This window comes from Pecten maximus, chromosome 1 (assembly GCF_902652985.1).
Source record: "Pecten maximus chromosome 1, xPecMax1.1, whole genome shotgun sequence".
In the NCBI taxonomy this organism is placed as follows: Eukaryota; Metazoa; Mollusca; class Bivalvia; order Pectinida; family Pectinidae; genus Pecten; species Pecten maximus.
This window is the reverse complement of record NC_047015.1, coordinates 40,110,870-40,130,649: the sequence shown is the minus strand read 5'-3', so window position 1 is coordinate 40,130,649 and position 19,780 is coordinate 40,110,870. Positions and strand designations below refer to the sequence as shown.

Below are 19,780 nucleotides of genomic sequence, written 5' to 3'. Positions count from 1 at the left end.
TGATATGAGTGCGCCAAAAGAAGTCTTTAAAACAGACGAATATAGAGCAGTCAAACATCGCACTCTGATAACTCGAACACTCTGTTTTACTCGAAGTAAGCATTCGGTTTCGACGATAAAACTTCTATGGAAAAAAATACTAGGTGGCCTCGAATACTCAGGGTATCTCGAAGTTTTTTTCACAACCTAATTGACTCCAAGATAACGTAGTTCGGCCGTAGAAAATTATCGAACCAGGAGAATTGTTTCCTTAGTTTGATTAATGTTCGTATGACATAAACACAAACAATATCAATGTCCTGCAACATAACTACAAATCGTGATTATTAGGATACGTATTTCAAACATACACCAGTAAAAAACAAACATCTGCTACAGTTCATGAATACCATATACTATATGAGTGAGATTTTGATTTTTACGCTATTAATTTCCTTTACTAATAATGATGGTGTTTGCCTTTTTTTCTTATCAATTGTTTTTCGATTTATTCCCCGTTTAATAGCTATTTTCGTTTTTTGATTTACATTTTTTTGTAATATTTACATGCTGTTGTCTAATTTTAATATATTTTTATTCTTTTTTTACTTTAATGTATGTTTATTTTCTTTGTTTTAAGATTTATTTTATATTTGAAATACTGACATGTGTGATATATGTGTACATATTGCGTAACAATTCGAATTGCTAGTAACAGAAAACACAGCGCCTAGTTTATCGTCAAATGTCCCTCATAAAGCATATACCATTCATCCTTCTATTGGGGAACACAACTCTGTTATTTATATAACTTCTTCAGTAACGTTCACACATGCAAAACTAAGAAAAATAAATAGAAATACAACAGTTGGCCAATTCAATAGATTGAATACTTAAAACATACATGTAAAATATATAATATTTAAAAAAAAAAAATAAATAAATAAAGATTACCGACATACAAACGAAACAATTTTTCTGTATCCAAATCAATAAACTAGGTAAAATAAGAAAAAAAAATTCCATGAAGACCCTTACAAAGACAGTACAAAGAGAATAAGATAAATTTCAGGAAGGGTAAACATCATCTGCTTCTTTAGCGAAACTACGTCTTCACTTACTGTATAAAATGCAAATACTAATGCATACACGTTACTTGCTAGTTTGGCAGCTGATAAACCCAGATAACCAACACCCACTTCTACCAACCGTTCTTTTGTTCCTACCAAGATAGGGGCAGATTACGCATTCTGCAGTGTCCCAACTTCTTGTCTTCCACTACCTAGACATGCCCATACGGCCTCTTTTCTTTATATGTATTCTCTTCTTGCTGCCGCTCTTGGATCAAGGTTTGTTTTCTTTGATCTTTTAACCTGTCGGTATGACATGTTCTGGGTATGTCTTCCCAAAGTGTTGCGTGGAAAGGGTGACTCACATCCACGTAGTAGCCATGTGTTCACCAAGTCTACCTATGGACCATGTCCAGTTTTCTTTGGATTTCTTTTAGATGATAGATATGCCAACTGTATAGATCTTTTGATCTGGCCTGTGATCAGTAAGTATGTCTTGGCCTCCGCCCGCACATTTTAATTTCGCGTTCGTGTTAGACATTCACGGTAAGGTTTAGGTTTAGAACACCTATAGCAGTAGTTTTCGAATCAAATAGCAACAGTTAGGACAATAGCGGTTCTTTTAGAAACATAGTAATACCTTGATAACCATACAGGCACAGTAAGCACCATAGCAGTACAGTTAGAAATATAGCACTGTACGGTTACTAGTTTATCATTAAACAGTTTTACCATAGCTATTGTACGTTTAGAGCTAGAGCGATGTATATTTAGAGTATGATCCTTTCTTACTTATAGGTGTTCTTATATACATTTATCTATTTTTGACTTTCATCGTTTATTTTGGCATCATTATGTCCGCCAATAGTATTTTCTTTATACATGTAGTGTTTTCTTGTAGTAGAAATCTCTTCTGCTGTACAGCTTCAATTAGTCGTGTGTTGTTGTTACAGCTGTTAGATTAATATTTAATCAAAACTGTCATAATTTTAGTTCTCTTCAAATTGAATTCGATTAAAATAATATTAACACCCGAATATCTTTCAAGCTTAGCTTTAACAATTTAAAAGGGAAAAACCGCTTGCGGCAGGAGGCGGGTTGATTCCAAACAACTAAACTCCATTATTTCACCAGCAGCGGCGACTGGAACGACTCTGTATTTTGATAGGGGAATCATGGGTTTACATAATATATATCCTACTTACTATTTTGTTTTGCAGGAACGTATTATTGCCTGAATATGGTATTAATTACTCTTTCATCATTCCTCAACGTTTTTGTGGTGAACATTTCCTTCATCGGAGCGAGGGCAGCTGTCCCCTACATGTTGAAAAGGGTAAGCTTCGAGTGTGATGGATATATAATATATGTAGCATGTAGGTAGTGTGTGTGACGAGAAGCTAGTAGTGATAGTGACGGGTAAATAGTAGTCATGACGAGTAGGTTTTGTTTGTTGCTGTTTGTGTCTGTGATGTGTAGTATTTGTTGCGAAAAGTGAGTGTGACAAGTAGGTAGTCTTTGTGACAAGTAAACAATATTAAAGACGACTAGGTAGTTGTGATATATGTGGCGAGTCAGTTGTGTTTTTTACCAGTACTGTCACGTGTGGGTAGTCTTAAATTTATCACGAGTAAGCAGCCTTTATGACGAGTAGATGTTGTTTAATGACGATTATGTATTGGTGATGATGGGCAAGTAGTATCAGTGACGAGTCGATTGCTTATTAGCTGTAGGTTGTGATGTAAGGAGTAGCTAGTATTTCATGTTTGGTAAGATTTGTTGGTTACTATTCGAGTATGTGATGAGTAAATAGTGTATATGTAGAAAGTGTCTGTGAAAAGAAACTGATATTGTGACGAATAGGTAGTGTTTGTTACGAGTCCGTCGTGTTTCTGACGACTAGAAAGTGTTTATGACGAGAAGGTCGTGTTTATTGCTGTTAGTGTTTGTAACAATAAGGTAGGTAATGTTAGTTACAAGTCGATATAATGTCTGACGAGTAGATAGTGTTTGTGACGAGTAGGTTGTATTCATGACGAATGAGTCATATTTGTTACAAAAGGGAAATGCTTGTGACGCGAAGGTGGCGTTTTTTACGGGTAGGTGGTGTTTATGACGAGTAGGTATTTTTCGTGACAAATAGTTAATGTTTGTTATGTAAGTGAAATGCTTGCTTGTGATGCGAGGTTGTGTTTCTGAGGGGAAGGTGGTGTTTATGACAGGTAGGTTGTGTTTGTGGCGAGTAGGGAATGTTTGTTACGAGAGTGAAGTGTTTGTGACGAGTAAGTGATGTATTAACGGTTTGGTAGTGACTGGTGTCCATAGCTTGTAACGGAAAAATATAGCATAGAAGAAGTGTACCACATTTGCCGGATAGGCAGTTTATCTGTCAAGTTAGCATCTTTATCTCGTTCAAGAGAAAACCGTTCGAAATTAAAAGAGTTTTATAACTGCATAAGGTATTATTGCTCAACTTAAGGACATTAATATCATTTTTTTGTGTGAACATATACTAGATCGGTATACGCAATCTCTCTCAGTTCTGTAATATATTTGTAGACTCAGGTCATTGCCATTACGTTGATTAGTTCAAATTTACTTTCTGGTACAAAAATGTTTAATTTATCGCTTGATATAAAATGTCGATAGACATAAAAACAATCTCTGACATTCAGATTTCGGCGATAAAAGTCAAACATGAAAACAGATTTAGAACGTCTGTTAAGCTATGCTTGCACATGAAATTATATTCTTTACGGCATTCTGAAGGCCAGACATTGACGTTTATGACGATGTTTTAGTGTCCTAAAATTACTTTTCTTGAAATTAAGCACCAAATATTTTCTTCGGTCAAGGAGGCAAGAAACGCATTCAGTGAATATTTGTAAAAGAAAGAAACTTTTTATAAAATTTCCTCCAAAATTGCGTAAGCAGTCAACATTTCGCTGTGTAGACTTAAAACATTGGAATGAAATGTATCATAAGGTGTTTAGAAGTTGTAAATTATGTTACTAAATGCATTCTGTGTACATAATCTATAAAGGGAAGATGATATACGAAGACACGAACTTGAAAAGTATCTAAAAAATTGATATTAGTATTGGTTAAAGTATTATACAGAGTAATGAACAAAACTTGATCAGCCGGCTGTTTCGTTCGTCTAGGTCTTTTCAGTGAGGTTGAATAAATGAATGATTTTATTTATTTGTGAGTCAAATATATCTAATATTCAGAGGGTTCAAGGATTGTACATCAGACAAAAATGGACACATCATCTTTATGAATTCATATATTTATCAAAATTGCATTGTTTCGTCCTTCAGAAAATATACTAATGATCCGGCGTATAGTGTGAAAACCAAACATTTCATATAATGTTGATATATAGCATTTCAAATAATGGCCATATATAGCATTCCATATAATGTCCATATATAGCATTCCATATAATGTCCATATATAGCATTTCAAATAATGTCCAAATATAGCATCTCATATAATGTCCATATATAGCATTTGATATAGTGTCTAAATATAGCATTTCAAATAATGTCCATATATAGCATTCCTTATAATGTCCAAATATAGCATCTCATATAATGTCTATATATAGCATTTGATATAGTGTCTAAATATAGCATTTCATATAATGTCAATATATATCATTCCATATAATGTCTATATATAACATTCCATATAATGTCCATATATAGCATTTCATATAATGTCCAAATATAGCATCCAATATAATGTTCACATAAAGCATTTCATATAATGTCCATATATAGCATTCCATATAATGTCCAAATATAGCATATCATATATAATATACTATAAAAATGTCATAGAATTTCGAATAGCGCGTAATGTCCTGATTACAAAATACGCTAATTGACACTAGACAATGCCTGAATATAATTATGTAGCACTCCGACAACAACAAACAAAAACCCAAACAAAACAAAAATTATCTCGATTCAAAGAGGATAATTTAAGGAAGTATATCAATAATATTAATGAAAAAATATTGCTAATTACCGGTTATATCATTGTACATGGTAATGCAGTAAGTAACGTCTAATTTTTATGAAACGTGAAGCCAATTTAGAATAGGCACTTGTTATTTGAAGTTCTTTTGAAAGCATCAAATATCCAAAAGGTTCAAGATTGACTGAATTATCAGTCTTCCTCCTATGTATTAGCAATTGTTTGGTAGATCTTAATGGAACTTCACTTCTTTATTTTTTATGGTCCAAGGCATAACTGATGTTTCATAGAAAAATTAAACAGCTAAATAATTTAATTACAATCTAGAGCTCACTAATAAAAATCAGCCGGTCGTGTTTTATCGCCGGTAGTTAATTTAGATTCACCCAAAATAATAAAATGGCTTTATCATCGTACATTGGATTCAACATAGGCCTCGTCCTTATTGCGAGAGTCGTTTTGAGACTTTGAATTATTAAAACATAAGAATATTATTATCGTTATTCGAGATAGATACATGATTTACTGGATGTAGTTCTATTCTGAAGTGTTGTATTACCAAGTCGGTATAATAAATACAAGTATCCTTAACGGTTTGTCGTCATTAAGTAGGGAGAAATCCTCAACACAATATATCTGGCTCCCTATAAATCTAACATGCCTTCCATATTTCGGTCGATTGACCATAGCTATTCCAATACATAATGTACTTCCGTATATTAACGTTGTACTACGTGCTAAATTGATTGTTAAAATGGTGATATTTGCCTTTCCCTTTCACCATGTTAGCAAAATTGATATTATTTTGCTGATTTTGAACCAGTATAGATTTATTTCGAAAGATATCTCGGTAAAACCAGGGCGCGTGTCTGATTATAAAAATGTCTCTACAACAATATAATAAATAATCGGTCTAGATGACGTGAATTAGTACAGATGAGAATCGATCTGAATACTTTTCTTTTTATAAGGTTGTAATGTAAAGTTTGGTCGATGCTTTTGAAATCTTTGTGTTTAATCTCTATGTTTCTCTAGGATAACCAATACATCTCTCGCAATAAAAGTGGTTTACGCGGTTATCTGAAATTATTGAGAGATCATCGAAAACTGGCCTGCTGATTTATGGTTCCATTAATTAGAGATTATTGGTAGCATGGTCATTAATATCCTGTTCGAAAGCCTTAGTGCACCAGTTATCGATGATGTTCTCGTTTAGCATGTCGCTAGCACTGTTGTGACGATTTGTCGGTACATTCTGGCTCCACAAGTTAGTGTTGCCAATGTCACTGGTACTATTGTTGTATTCAGAAAAAACAAAGGCGATATCAGTCCAAAACTTTTTGAACATGACTTCTGATACATTTCCGTAATGTGGCAGAGATTAGGCTTAACATATAGTATAGTATACTGCCGATCAATCCAGCAAATTATTCACCGGATGTTACGAATGAGCTTTCTAGAAGTACACTAATGTCAGTACGTGTTTTCTCTTTCAACAGGTGATGTTTTCATTTGTGGCGAGGGTCGTCTGTATGGAGAAACTCGTCTTGCCTTTCAAAGACGATGGGCAGGTGACATGCCCGCCCTCGCGCAGGTGTATGATTGGCAATGGCGAGAATAAATGGGCGCCCCCTAACAACTGGAGGGGCTCTTCCGAGATGACAGCCAATGCCCAAACCGAGACTGTACAGAACCCTCAATTGGCCGAGATCCATGCCAAACTTAATGAAATACGAAATTTCATCAAAATGTATAAAGAAAGACTAGAAGAAAAAGACAGAAAAGAGAAAATGGCCAAAGAATGGAAGGCTTTAGCGCTGGTGTTTGACAGAATATTCTTTATTATCTATATATCAACTATCACGGTGTCTCTGTGTGTGGTCCTTCCCATCATCTTTAGTAGTTGATATATATGTTTAGGCGTCAATCACATAAACAACTCTGTTAGAGGGATTTATCAAGTGTTGATTACCAATGTCTACATCATGTACCAGAGAATAGTGTATAAAGTTTTGTGTCACACCAAATTGTTTCATTGTGTAATCCGGATTATTTTGGCGTGCTGTATTTTTATATGAATCATCTTCAAATTGTAAATGTTACCATGGTTACTTATGTTACATATTCACTTCCTATGATAAAACACACTTGGCAGAAAACAAGTGTCGTGTTGCTGTACAGTAGTTTATCTGATCGGACATTAGAAACTGTTTAATCATGCTGTAAAATAGAAGGTTATCTGGACAGTAGCTGAGATAGCGAGGCCCAAAATGGACTGTGATTAGTGTGAAAACATGTTCCACCCATGGTGTTTTGGTCTGATGGAACTCCGGTGGAGACGAACTCCATCGCGATGGGTGGATAATTCAGTGTTGTGGGTGGTTCCAACTGTACATAGAAAATTTCCAGCACTGGTTGCCGTACCACATAATGCTGTCTAATTTGTGTGATAGAATGTATAACATTGAACTACCATGTTTAAGTCACCATAGACGTATTTGTATTTTCACCTTAGTCACCTCTTCTTCTTAACATACGGGCATTCTTAACTCATTCTGTCTGTATTGAAGAGGATTGGATGGAAACCGACCCTGTATATACACAAACCGGAGAGTAGTGGGTGAAATTGTTAAACGGCTGTAAAACGTGTTATATTTAAATGTATCTGCACGATGAACATAAATAACTTATGGGTGAATGTAATCAAAATATTTAAATTGTAGAGAAAGTTAGCACTATGAAAACAGGAAGTATAAGTGTTACACAAATGTATGTTGTTGTGGATGTGTTCCTTGTTTACAAGGCCAACAACCCTGTTTGCCAAAATACCTGTGTAAACTAACGTTGTATTTGTCCCACAGTCGCTCATAAAAATGAAGGTTTCAGGTTTACAATATAACTGTTGACAAGTATTATAATATATTGTTTCTGAGTGATAAACAATGTAAACCGGAAGCTCTAGTTAGTTTCCGGTGATGTCACTACTACACTGTTGGGTAGTACCCCGATGCTGCTGTTGTTGTTTACGTTCTAGTTGATATTAAATTATTTATTGATATAATATTATCGTTCCTGACTTCCATATATTAAAATGGTGTACATCTCGTCACGTGGTGATTTCGCGAGAGCGTTTGACCTCGGTCGACCTTGAGACGAAAACGCTTTGTACGTGATGCACCATTTGCCTATGCAAACATCCTTTTGTACATATGTATATTGTACTGGGCGTTGGTCAACGAATGGTGTTGCTGAATTACACTGCATCTCATTAGGTGGGCTTTCTCCTCCCTAACGTGCACTCACGTGCACGCATGTGCTGTCACGATTCACGCGTCAATTATATACCATGTTTACTTTTTGTCGTCAGTTCACAGAATTTTATCACGGATTTTACCTTATGGTAATCCGCTAGTTTGTACCTTCTCATTAAGATCATATCACCATGTTACACACATAGATATATATTATATTGCCACTAGTGTTGGCACTAGTTGTGGGTGGGGCACCTATATGATAGATGGTACGTTGTGCTTCTCGTGCTAGGGTCCAGCTAGCTTGGAACGAATTATAAAATTGCTTCTTGTATTTCTGTAGTTTGAGTACGACATTATTTGTTTGTTTCCCAAACGACCAGCCAAAATAGGGATTTATTCTATTTTTATATTCTTAGGTGAACTTTTGAATTGAAATAGTTTATATTATAAATGATACTTGTGTAATATCAGATACTCCCTTTTATCAACGTATACGCTTGTGAAATGCCACAAGAAAAATACCATGTATGTTTTAAATGATTGGGAAGTATACATATCACAACCAGATAACTGTAGGCGCCACGATGCCAGTCCCATAGGATTCAGCAGTGTTAAGGAATAAAACATAAATTGAGGTGATATGGTGGCGTGTACGAAGATTTCTGCACGGCACCTTGATACAAGGGCATCCATACGACACCTGAGCATAACGTCGTCTGAACGACACTTTGTTACAAGTGTGTCGGCACGACATCAAGGTACAAAGCAGTCTGTATGTCACTCGGGTACAAGTCGATAAGCACATGTCGTACCCAAGACATCTGGGTGCAAGGCTACTTGTACGACGCCAGGTTATACGTCTTCACGACACCTGATACAAGGGCGTCTGTTTGACACCTAGGTATACGGTTGACTGAACGACACTTTGTCACAGTTCTGTATGCACGGCATCTGGGTTCAGGAATATCTGTACGTCATCCGTGAACAAGGCTGTTTGTGTCATAGATAGACTATTTGACAGAAATTTGTTGAAGGTAAGTGTGAATGTTTTAAATAAACTGACCAAATCCATGCAAATACCAGAGGATTAATAAAGCACAATATAATCATACTCTAAATTACAATGAAAAGGTCATAGGCCATTCTTCTGACGTCACACACTGTACACTTTGTATGTGAATGTGCTGACATAGTATACAGTATGTAAAGACTATAGGTGAATGGTCTGACATCAAATAATGTATGTTAATGTCATGGATCGATGACATAATGTCACGTATTTAAAGGTCTTTGGTCAGAGGTATGACGTAACACAATGCACGTAAATGTAATGGTCCAATGATGTGATGTTGAATACTGGATGTAAAGGCCTTGGGTCAATGATGTGACGTCATGCATTGTATGTATCTAACATACTGTATGTAAATGTGTAAGACATATAATATCATGCATTGTATGGAGATACCTGTAACACTGATCTAGTATCATATACTGTATGCAAGACCAATATACCCTATGTTATATGATAATCAATTATCTATGTGTCATTGACAGAAAACACCGTGCACTGTATGTGAATGTCAATTTAACACCAATCTAGCGCCATGCAATTTACATGTATGTTAATGCCATAGGTCAAAGATCTAACAATGTGTATTGTATGTAAGTTATTTAACAGAAACCATTATGTTAATGTCACATAGAACAGTATACACTCGATGTTAATGTGGAGTAATTTTTTGGCATGCTACAAAGTAGAAACGATTAATACACTGTGTGTTATGATTGATTTCATTGATGTAAGCCGTAACTGTGTATGTACAAATGTATCTGACATTATACACGGTGTGTAAATGTATCTGACATTATACACGGTGTGTAAATGTAACTGACATTATACACGGTGTGTAAATGTAACTGACATTATACACGGTGTGTAAATGTATCTGACATTATACACAGTGTGTTAATGTAACTGACATTATACACGGTGTGTAAATGTAACTGACATTATACACAGTGTGTAAATGTAACTGACATTATACACGGTGTGTAAATGTATCTGACATTATACACGGTGTGTAAATGTAACTGACATTATACACGTTGTGTAAATGTATCTGACATTACAGACTGGTATGTAAGTGATCTACAAGGTTCACCGATCTTTTTATGTCTGAAGATCTAGAGAATGAAATAATGTAAACGGGTGTCATTGGTTATTGCACCATGAGCGAATATTGCTGTACCCCACTTGCGGTCGGTACCTGGTCATGATAGGTCTACTGGCGGCTCGTCTCTTAAACATGTGCGACGATATCTGAATAAGACTTTGAAAACCTATCTGGAAACTGGTGAAAGTGTCGAAGGGCTGGTCCCGGAACATGCGTCTGCCCCAAGTTCACGGAAAGGGCGTGGTTCTTTTATCTGCTCTCCTTTTCCAGCTCTTCTAGGAATAAGGCATTATGTAGATCGTAGTTCTTGTATCTTATCCTCTGTTGATGGAAAGGGAGGGTGCCACGGTTCGTAGCTACTTTCTGACGAGGAAATGGGTGTGGTTCTTTTATCTATCTTTCTGACGAGGAAATGGACGTGCTTCTTCAATTTACTTTCTTGACCAGGAAATGGGCGTGGTTCTTTTATATATCTTTCTCCTGAGAAAATTAGCGTGGTGCTTTATCTATCTTTCCGACGAGAAATTGGGCGTGGTGCTTTAATTTATTTTCTGACGAAGAAATGGGCGTTATTCTTTTATCTGTCTTTCTGACGAGAAAATAGGCGTGTTTCTTTTATCCTCTTTTCTGACGAGGAAATGGGCGTGGTTCTTGTATCTATTGTCCTGACCAGAATATGTAATCCCGTTTGTTTTATCACTATATATTGAAAATGAGAGGCGGTGTATCTGTTCTAATTAAATGACATATCCAGTTAATTACGACGTCAGTCTTCTTTTCGTAGATTATTGACTTTGATGAGAAGAGCCATTATCAAAAAAACGTATACCATCTGAAGATTTTGATCCACATTCAACTGCCATTTTTGAATTTCACTTCAATTTTTCCACATCATTTTAAGTTCAAATAATATTCCTTGATTTTGTATTAATCACACATAACAGACGTTTAACTGTTCTTTTGCAACGGTCTAATTCATCTTACCATAAACTCTATTTTTAGATGTGACCTTGACCTATGGATTATTCCATTTATCACCTCTACAATGAACTAGGTATAACCTTTGATGCTCTACATTTGGGGCCTTATGTATAGTTTAGTTTCGTTATCGTCCAGAGAGGACATTAAACAATCACATTTCCATCCATATCGTCCATAATCATTATTTGTTTGGTTCGTTATTTCAGTATTGTTGATGCAGCCGAACTTCATTGTCTCGAACTCTGATAACTCGAAGATCCTGCAAAACTCGAAGTTGAAATTAAGTACCGACAGTTAACGTTATACATAAAATATATTCAATTACCTCGAATGCTCGCGGTTTTTCGTGACCCGAGTTGCTTCGAGATAACGAGATTCGGGTGTATTTCGATAGTCTGGTCTCTTTCTTGTCTTTACACATAATTAAACAAACGACTTAAAGTTGGAGAGAAGAGAAGGAGAAGGGCCGCCATGTTTATCTAGCTTGACCAGTGTCCATCTGAAATATACAAAACTTCCTGATATACAATGCTACATATCACTAGTGAGAGAGAGATGCGATGTGTGCCGTTTTCATTAAGTTGAGTCAGTTATGTCCTCATTTCCCTTGTAAATGCATATAATTAAAAAATTAAAACCTTTATTCAGCGTGCGTGTTTTGGGTGTATTTGACATGCTGTTGGTAGTGATATCCACATAGACTCCTCTTTCTTTCCAATGCTTGTTTTAGCCGTTCTTACCTATGTTTGCTCTCAGGTCAAATGTGTGCCAATAAGTGTATGTGTCCTAATTTATTTATCATATTGCGTGGTACCAAATGTGTACTAACATTTAATATGTGTTTCTACGGAAAAAGGGCAGGCCAACCACCGGGACAGCTATCTATAACTGTTGTTATGTTATGTTTTGAATTTAAAAAAACTTTGTTGATATATGAAGTGTTATTTGCCACACTCTCGAGTGTCATCGTGACCTGTGGTTGATCTCCCACACGTAGGAACACGTGACCACGCCCACCTATCGCTGCCCATGTGTCCCTGCTATTGTTTTGTGGAATACACTAGAAACAGTGGCTAATAATTGACATTTTCCTTTAATATGGGAATGACGGTTTTATATCACGGTGAAATAAATTCATCTCATAATAAGTTTGTGTTGGCCTTGTCTATTAACATAATCATCTAATAACACTTTTGTGTTGGCCTAATGTCTTACCACGGAAATCGAACAATACACCGTTTTTACCTCATCAATTAACACAATCATCTAATAACAACGTTATGTTGGCATTAACTCTAACCACAGTAAACACATATTACTATTTTGTTTGCCTTGTCTCTATGCACAATCAACTAATACATGTACTACCATTGAGTTGGCCTTGCCTCTTACCAACACCATTGAGAATGTTTCTTACAAAATAATCTAACAATGCTGTAATGCAGATCTTATAATTTAACATTATCACCCAATAACACTGTTTTGTTTGTCTCATGTTGCCTCTTCATTTAACCTAATTGCATAATGATACTTGGTTTAATGCTATATGTACTCGGTAGTACCATGTCCTGTTACAGACGTATAGATAGTGCTCGCATTATTAACACTGTTTGTTTCCAGTACTTATTCTGCACAAAACATAACAAGCAACTTAGCGAATAGGCATCATATCATATGAGTCTTGTCTTTTTCATATCATGTTGTAGAACAACAAGTAAAAGTCACATCAACGACACAGTAACTATAGTTGAGGAAACGTAGGGTTATTATACCCGACAGATCAGCTATGTGATGTCACATAGGGTTATTATACCAGACAGATCAGCTACCTGATGTAACGTAGGGTTATTATACCCGACAGATCAGCTACCTGATGTAACATAGGGTTATTATACCCGACAGATCGGATACCCGATGTCACATATGGTTATTATACCCGACAGATCAGCTACCTGATGTCACATAGGGTTATTATACCCGACAGATCAGCTACCTGATGTAACAAAGGGTTATTATACCAGACAGATCAGCTACCTGATGTAACGTAGGGTTATTATACCCGACATATCAGCTACCTGATGTAACAAAGGGTTATTATACCCGACAGATCAGCTACCTGATGTAACATAGGGTTACTATACCCAACATATAAGCTACCTGATGTAACAAAGGGTTATTATACCCGACAGATCAGCTACCTGATGTAACATAGGGTTACTATACCCAACATATAAGCTATCTGATGTAACAAAGGGTTATTATACCCGACAGATAAGCTTCCTGATTTAACAAAGGGTTACTATACCCGACAGATAAGCTACCTGATGTAACATTGGTTATTATACCCGACAGATCAGCTACCTGATGTAACAAAGGGTTACTATACCCGACATATCAGCTATCTGATGTAACATAGGGTTATTAAACCCGACAGATCAGTTACCTGTTGTAACATAGGGTTATTATACCAGACAGATCAGCTACCTGATGTAACGTAGGGTTATTATACCCGACAGATAAGCTACCTGATGTAACGTAGGGTTATTATACCCGACAGATAAGCTACCTGATGTAACATAGGGTTATTATACCCGACAGATCAGCTACCTGATGTAACAAAGGGTTACTATACCCGACAGATAAGCTACCTGATGTAACATTGGGTTATTATACCAGACAGATCAGCTACCTGATGTAACAAAGGGTTACTATACCCGACAGATCAGTTACCTGATGTAACATAGGGTTATTAAACCCGACAGATCAGCTATCTGATGTAACATAGGGTTATTAAACCCGACAGATCAGCTACCTGTTGTAACATAGGGTTATTATATCAGACAGATCAGCTACCTGATGTAACGTAGGGTTATTATACCCGACAGATCAGCTACCTGATGTAACATAGGGTTATTATACCCGACAGATCAGCTAACTGATGTAACGTAGGGTTATTATACCCGACAGATCAGCTACCTGATGTAACGTAGGGTTATTATACCCGACAGATCAGATACCTGATGTAACATAGGGTTATTATACCCGACAGATCAGCTACCTGATGTAACAATGTGTTATTATACCCGACAGATCAACTACCTGATGTACCATAGGGTTATTATACCCGACATATCAGCTATCTGATGTAACATAGGGTTATTATACCCGACATATCATCTACCTGATGTAACGTAGGGTTATTATACCCGACAGATCAGCTACCTGATGTCACATATGGTTATTATACCCGACAGATCAGCTACCTGATGTCACATAGGGTTATTATACCCGACAGATCAGCTACCTGATGTAACAAGGGTTATTATACCAGACAGATCAGCTACCTGATGTAACGTAGGGTTATTATACCCGACAGATCAGCTACCTGATGTAACATAGGGTTACTATACCCAACTTATAAGCTACCTGATGTAACAAAGGGTAATTATACCCGACAGATCAGCTACCTGATGTAACATAGGGTTACTATACCCAATCTATAAGCTATCTGATGTAACAAAGGGTTATTATACCCGACAGATCAGCTACCTGATGTAACAAAGGGTTACTATACCCGACAGATAAGCTACCTGATGTAACATTGGGTTATTATACCCGACAGATCAGCTACCTGATGTAACAAAGGGTTACTATACCCGACAGATCAGTTACCTGATGTAACATAGGGTTATTAAACCCGACAGATCAGCTACCTGTTGTAACATAGGGTTATTATACCAGACAGATCAGCTACCTGATGTAACGTAGGGTTATTATACCCGACAGATAAGCTACCTGATGTAACGTAGGGTTATTATACCCGACAGATAAGCTACCTGATGTAACGTAGGGTTATTATACCCGACAGATAAGCTACCTGATGTAACATAGGGTTATTATACCCGACAGATCAGCTTCCTGATGTAACAAAGGGTTACTATACCCGACAGATAAGCTACCTGATGTAACATTGGGTTATTATACCAGACATATCAGCTACCTGATGTAACAAAGGGTTACTATACCCGACAGATCAGTTACCTGATGTAACATAGGGTTATTAAACCCGACAGATCAGCTATCTGATGTAACATAGGGTTATTAAACCCGACAGATCAGCTACCTGTTGTAACATAGGGTTACTATACCCAACATATAAGCTACCTGATGTAACAAAGGGTTATTATACCCGACAGATAAGCTACCTGATGTAACGTAGGGTTATTATACCCGACAGATCAGCTACCTGATGTAACATAGGGTTATTATACCCGACAGATCAGCTACCTGATGTAACATGAGGTTATTATACTAAACAGATCAGCTACCTGATGTCACATAGGGTTACTATACCAGACAGATAAGCTACCTGATGTAACGTAGGGTTATTAAACCCGACATATCAGCTATCTGATGTAACATAGGGTTATTAAACCCGACAGATCAGCTACCTGATGTAACATAGGGTTATTATACTAGACAGATCAGCTACCTGATGTAACATAGGGTTATTATACCCGACAGATAAGCTACCTAATGTAACGTAGGGTTATTATACCCGACAGATAAGCTACCTGATGTAACGTAGGGTTATTATACCCGACAGATAAGCTACCTGTTGTAACATAGGGTTATTATACCCGACAGATCAGCAACCTGATGTAACATAGGGTTATTATACTAGACAGATCAGCTACCTGATGTCACATAGGGTTATTAAACCCGACAGATCAGCTACCTGATGTCACATAGGTTATTATACCAGACAGATCAGCTACCTGATGTAACATAGGGTTATTATACCCGACAGATCGGATACCTGATGTAACGTAGGGTTATTATACCCGACAGATCAGATACCTGATGTAACATAGGGTTATTATACCCGACAGATCAGCTACTTGATGTAACATAGGGTTATTATACCCGACATATCAGCTACCTGATGTAACGTATGGTTATTATACCCGACAGATAAGCTACCTGATGTAACATAGGGTTATTATACCCGACAGATCGGATACCTGATGTAACATAGGGTTATTATACCCGACAGATCAGATACCTAATTTAACATAGGGTTATTATACCCAACAGATCAGCTACCTGATGTCGCATAGGGTAATTTTACCCGATAGATCAGCTACCTGATGTAACGTAGGGTTATTATACCCGATAGATCAACTACCTGATGTACCATAGGGTTATTATACCCGACAGATCGGATACCTGATGTTACATAGGGTTATTATACCCGACATATCAGATACCTGATGTAACATAGGGTTATTATACCCGACAGATCAAATACCTGATGTAACAAAGGGTTATTATACCCGACAGATCAGCTACCTGATGTAACGTAGGGTTATTATACCCGACAGATCAACTACCTGATGTACCATAAGGTTATTATACCCGACTAATCAGCTATCTGATATAACATAGGGTTATTATACCCGACATATTATCTACCTGATGTAACGTAGGGTTATTATACCCGACAGATCAGCTACCTGATGTCAAATATGGTTATTATACCCGACAGATCAGCTACCTGATGTCACATAGGGTTATTATACCCGACAGATCAGCTACCTGATGTAACAAAGGGTTATTATACCAGACAGATCAGCTACCTGATGTAACGTAGGGTTATTATACCCGACAGATCAGCTACCTGATGTAACAAAGGGTTATTATACCCGACAGATCAGCTACCTGATGTAACATAGGGTTACTATACCCAACATATAAGCTACCTGATGTAACAAAGGGTTATTATACCCGACAGATCAGCTACCTGATGTAACATAGGGTTACTATACCCAACATATAAGCTATTTGATGTAACAAAGGGTTATTATACCCGACAGATAAGCTACCTGATTTAACAAAGGGTTACTATACCCGACAGATAAGCTACCTGATGTAACATTGGTTATTATACCCGACAGATCAGCTACCTGATGTAACAAAGGGTTACTATACCCGACATATCAGCTACCTGATGTAACATAGGGTTATTAAACCCGACAGATCAGCTACCTGTTGTAACATAGGGTTATTATACCAGACAGATCAGCTACCTGATGTAACGTAGGGTTATTATACCCGACAGATAAGCTACCTGATGTAACGTAGGGTTATTATACCCGACAGATAAGCTACCTGATGTAACATAGGGTTATTATACCCGACAGATCAGCTACCTGATGTAACAAAGGGTTACTATACCCGACAGATAAGCTACCTGATGTAACATTGGGTTATTATACCAGACAGATCAGCTACCTGATGTAACAAAGGGTTACTATACCCGACAGATCAGTTTCCTGATGTAACATAGGGTTATTAAACCCGACAGATCAGCTATCTGATGTAACATAGGGTTATTAAACCTGACAGATCAGCTACCTGTTGTAACATAGGGTTATTATACCAGACAGATCAGCTACCTGATGTAACGTAGGGTTATTATACCCGACAGATCAGCTACCTGATGTAACATAGGGTTATTATACCCGACAGATCAGCTAACTGATGTAACGTAGGGTTATTATACCGGACAGATCAGCTACCTGATGTAACGTAGGGTTATTATACCCGACAGATCAGATACCTGATGTAACATAGGGTTATTATACCCGACAGATCAGCTACCTGATGTAACAATGTGTTATTATACCCGACAGATCAACTACCTGATGTACCATATGGTTATTATACCCGACAGATCAACTACCTGATGTAACATAGGGTTATTATACCCGACATATCATCTACCTGATGTAACGTAGGGTTATTATACCCGACAGATCAGCTACCTGATGTCACATATGGTTATTATACCCGACAGATCAGCTACCTGATGTCACATAGGGTTAATATACCCGACAGATCAGCTACCTGATGTAACAAAGGGTTATTATACCAGACAGATCAGCTACCTGATGTAACGTAGGGTTATTATACCCGACAGATCAGCTACCTGATGTAACAAAGGGTTATTATACCCGACAGATCAGCTACCTGATGTAACATAGGGTTACTATACCCAACTTATAAGCTACCTGATGTAACGTAGGGTTATTATACCCGACAGATCAGCTACCTGATGTAACATAGGGTTACTATACCCAATATATAAGCTATCTGATGTAACAAAGGGTTAATTTACCCGACAGATCAGCTACCTGATGTAACAAAGGGTTACTATACCCGACAGATAAGCTACCTGATGTAACATTGGGTTATTATACCCGACAGATCAGCTACCTGATGTAACAAAGGGTTACTATACCCGACAGATCAGTTACCTGATGTAACATAGGGTTATTAAACCCGACAGATCAGCTACCTGTTGTAACATAGGGTTATTATACCAGACAGATCAGCTACCTGATGTAACGTAGGGTTATTATACCCGACAGATAAGCTACCTGATGTAACGTAGGGTTATTATACCCGACAGATAAGCTACCTGATGTAACATAGGGTTATTATACCCGACAGATCAGCTACCTGATGTAACAAAGGGTTACTATACCCGACAGATAAGCTACCTGATGTAACATTGGGTTATTATACCAGACAGATCAGCTACCTGATGTAACAAAGGGTTACTATACCCGACAGATCAGTTACCTGATGTAACATAGGGTTATTAAACCCGACAGATCAGCTATCTGATGTAACATAGGGTTATTAAACCCGACAGATCAGCTACCTGTTGTAACATAGGGTTACTATACCCAACATATAAGCTACCTGATGTAACAAAGGGTTATTATACCCGACAGATAAGCTACCTGATGTAACGTAGGGTTATTATACCCGACAGATAAGCTACCTGATGTAACATAGGGTTATTATACCCGACAGATCAGCTACCTGATGTAACATAAGGTTATTATACTAAACAGATCAGCTACCTGATGTCACATAGGGTTACTATACCAGACAGATAAGCTACCTGATGTAACGTAGGGTTATTAAACCCGACATATCAGCTATCTTATGTAACATAGGGTTATTAAACCCGACAGATCAGCTACCTGATGTAACATAGGGTTATTATACTAGACAGATCAGCTACCTGATGTCACATAGGGTTACTATACCAGACAGATCAACTACCTGATGTAACGTAGGGTTATTATACCCGACAGATAAGCTACATGATGTAACGTAGGGTTATTATACCCGACAGATAAGCTACCTGATGTAACATAGGGTTATTATACCCGACAGATCAGCTACCTGATGTAACATAGGGTTATTATACCCGACAGATAAGCTACCTAATGTAACGTAGGGTTATTATACCCGACAG

General features: G+C 37.2%; 1 protein-coding gene across 4 annotated transcripts in view; it reads left to right on the top strand.

Annotated features, from left to right (window-relative positions):
* Positions 1–12,593, top strand: part of LOC117333626 (neuronal acetylcholine receptor subunit alpha-10-like) — a 151,492-nt gene extending 138,899 nt beyond the window's left edge. For all 4 annotated transcript variants that reach the window (XM_033893035.1, XM_033893026.1, XM_033893050.1 and 1 more), the window contains 2 exons: positions 2,270–2,385; positions 6,536–12,593. In XM_033893035.1, coding sequence (XP_033748926.1) covers positions 2,270–2,385; positions 6,536–6,943 — 524 coding nt within the window. In that variant the 3' untranslated portion in view covers positions 6,944–12,593. The remainder of the gene's footprint in view (positions 1–2,269; positions 2,386–6,535) is intronic.
* Positions 12,594–19,780: the final 7,187 nt, after the last annotated feature.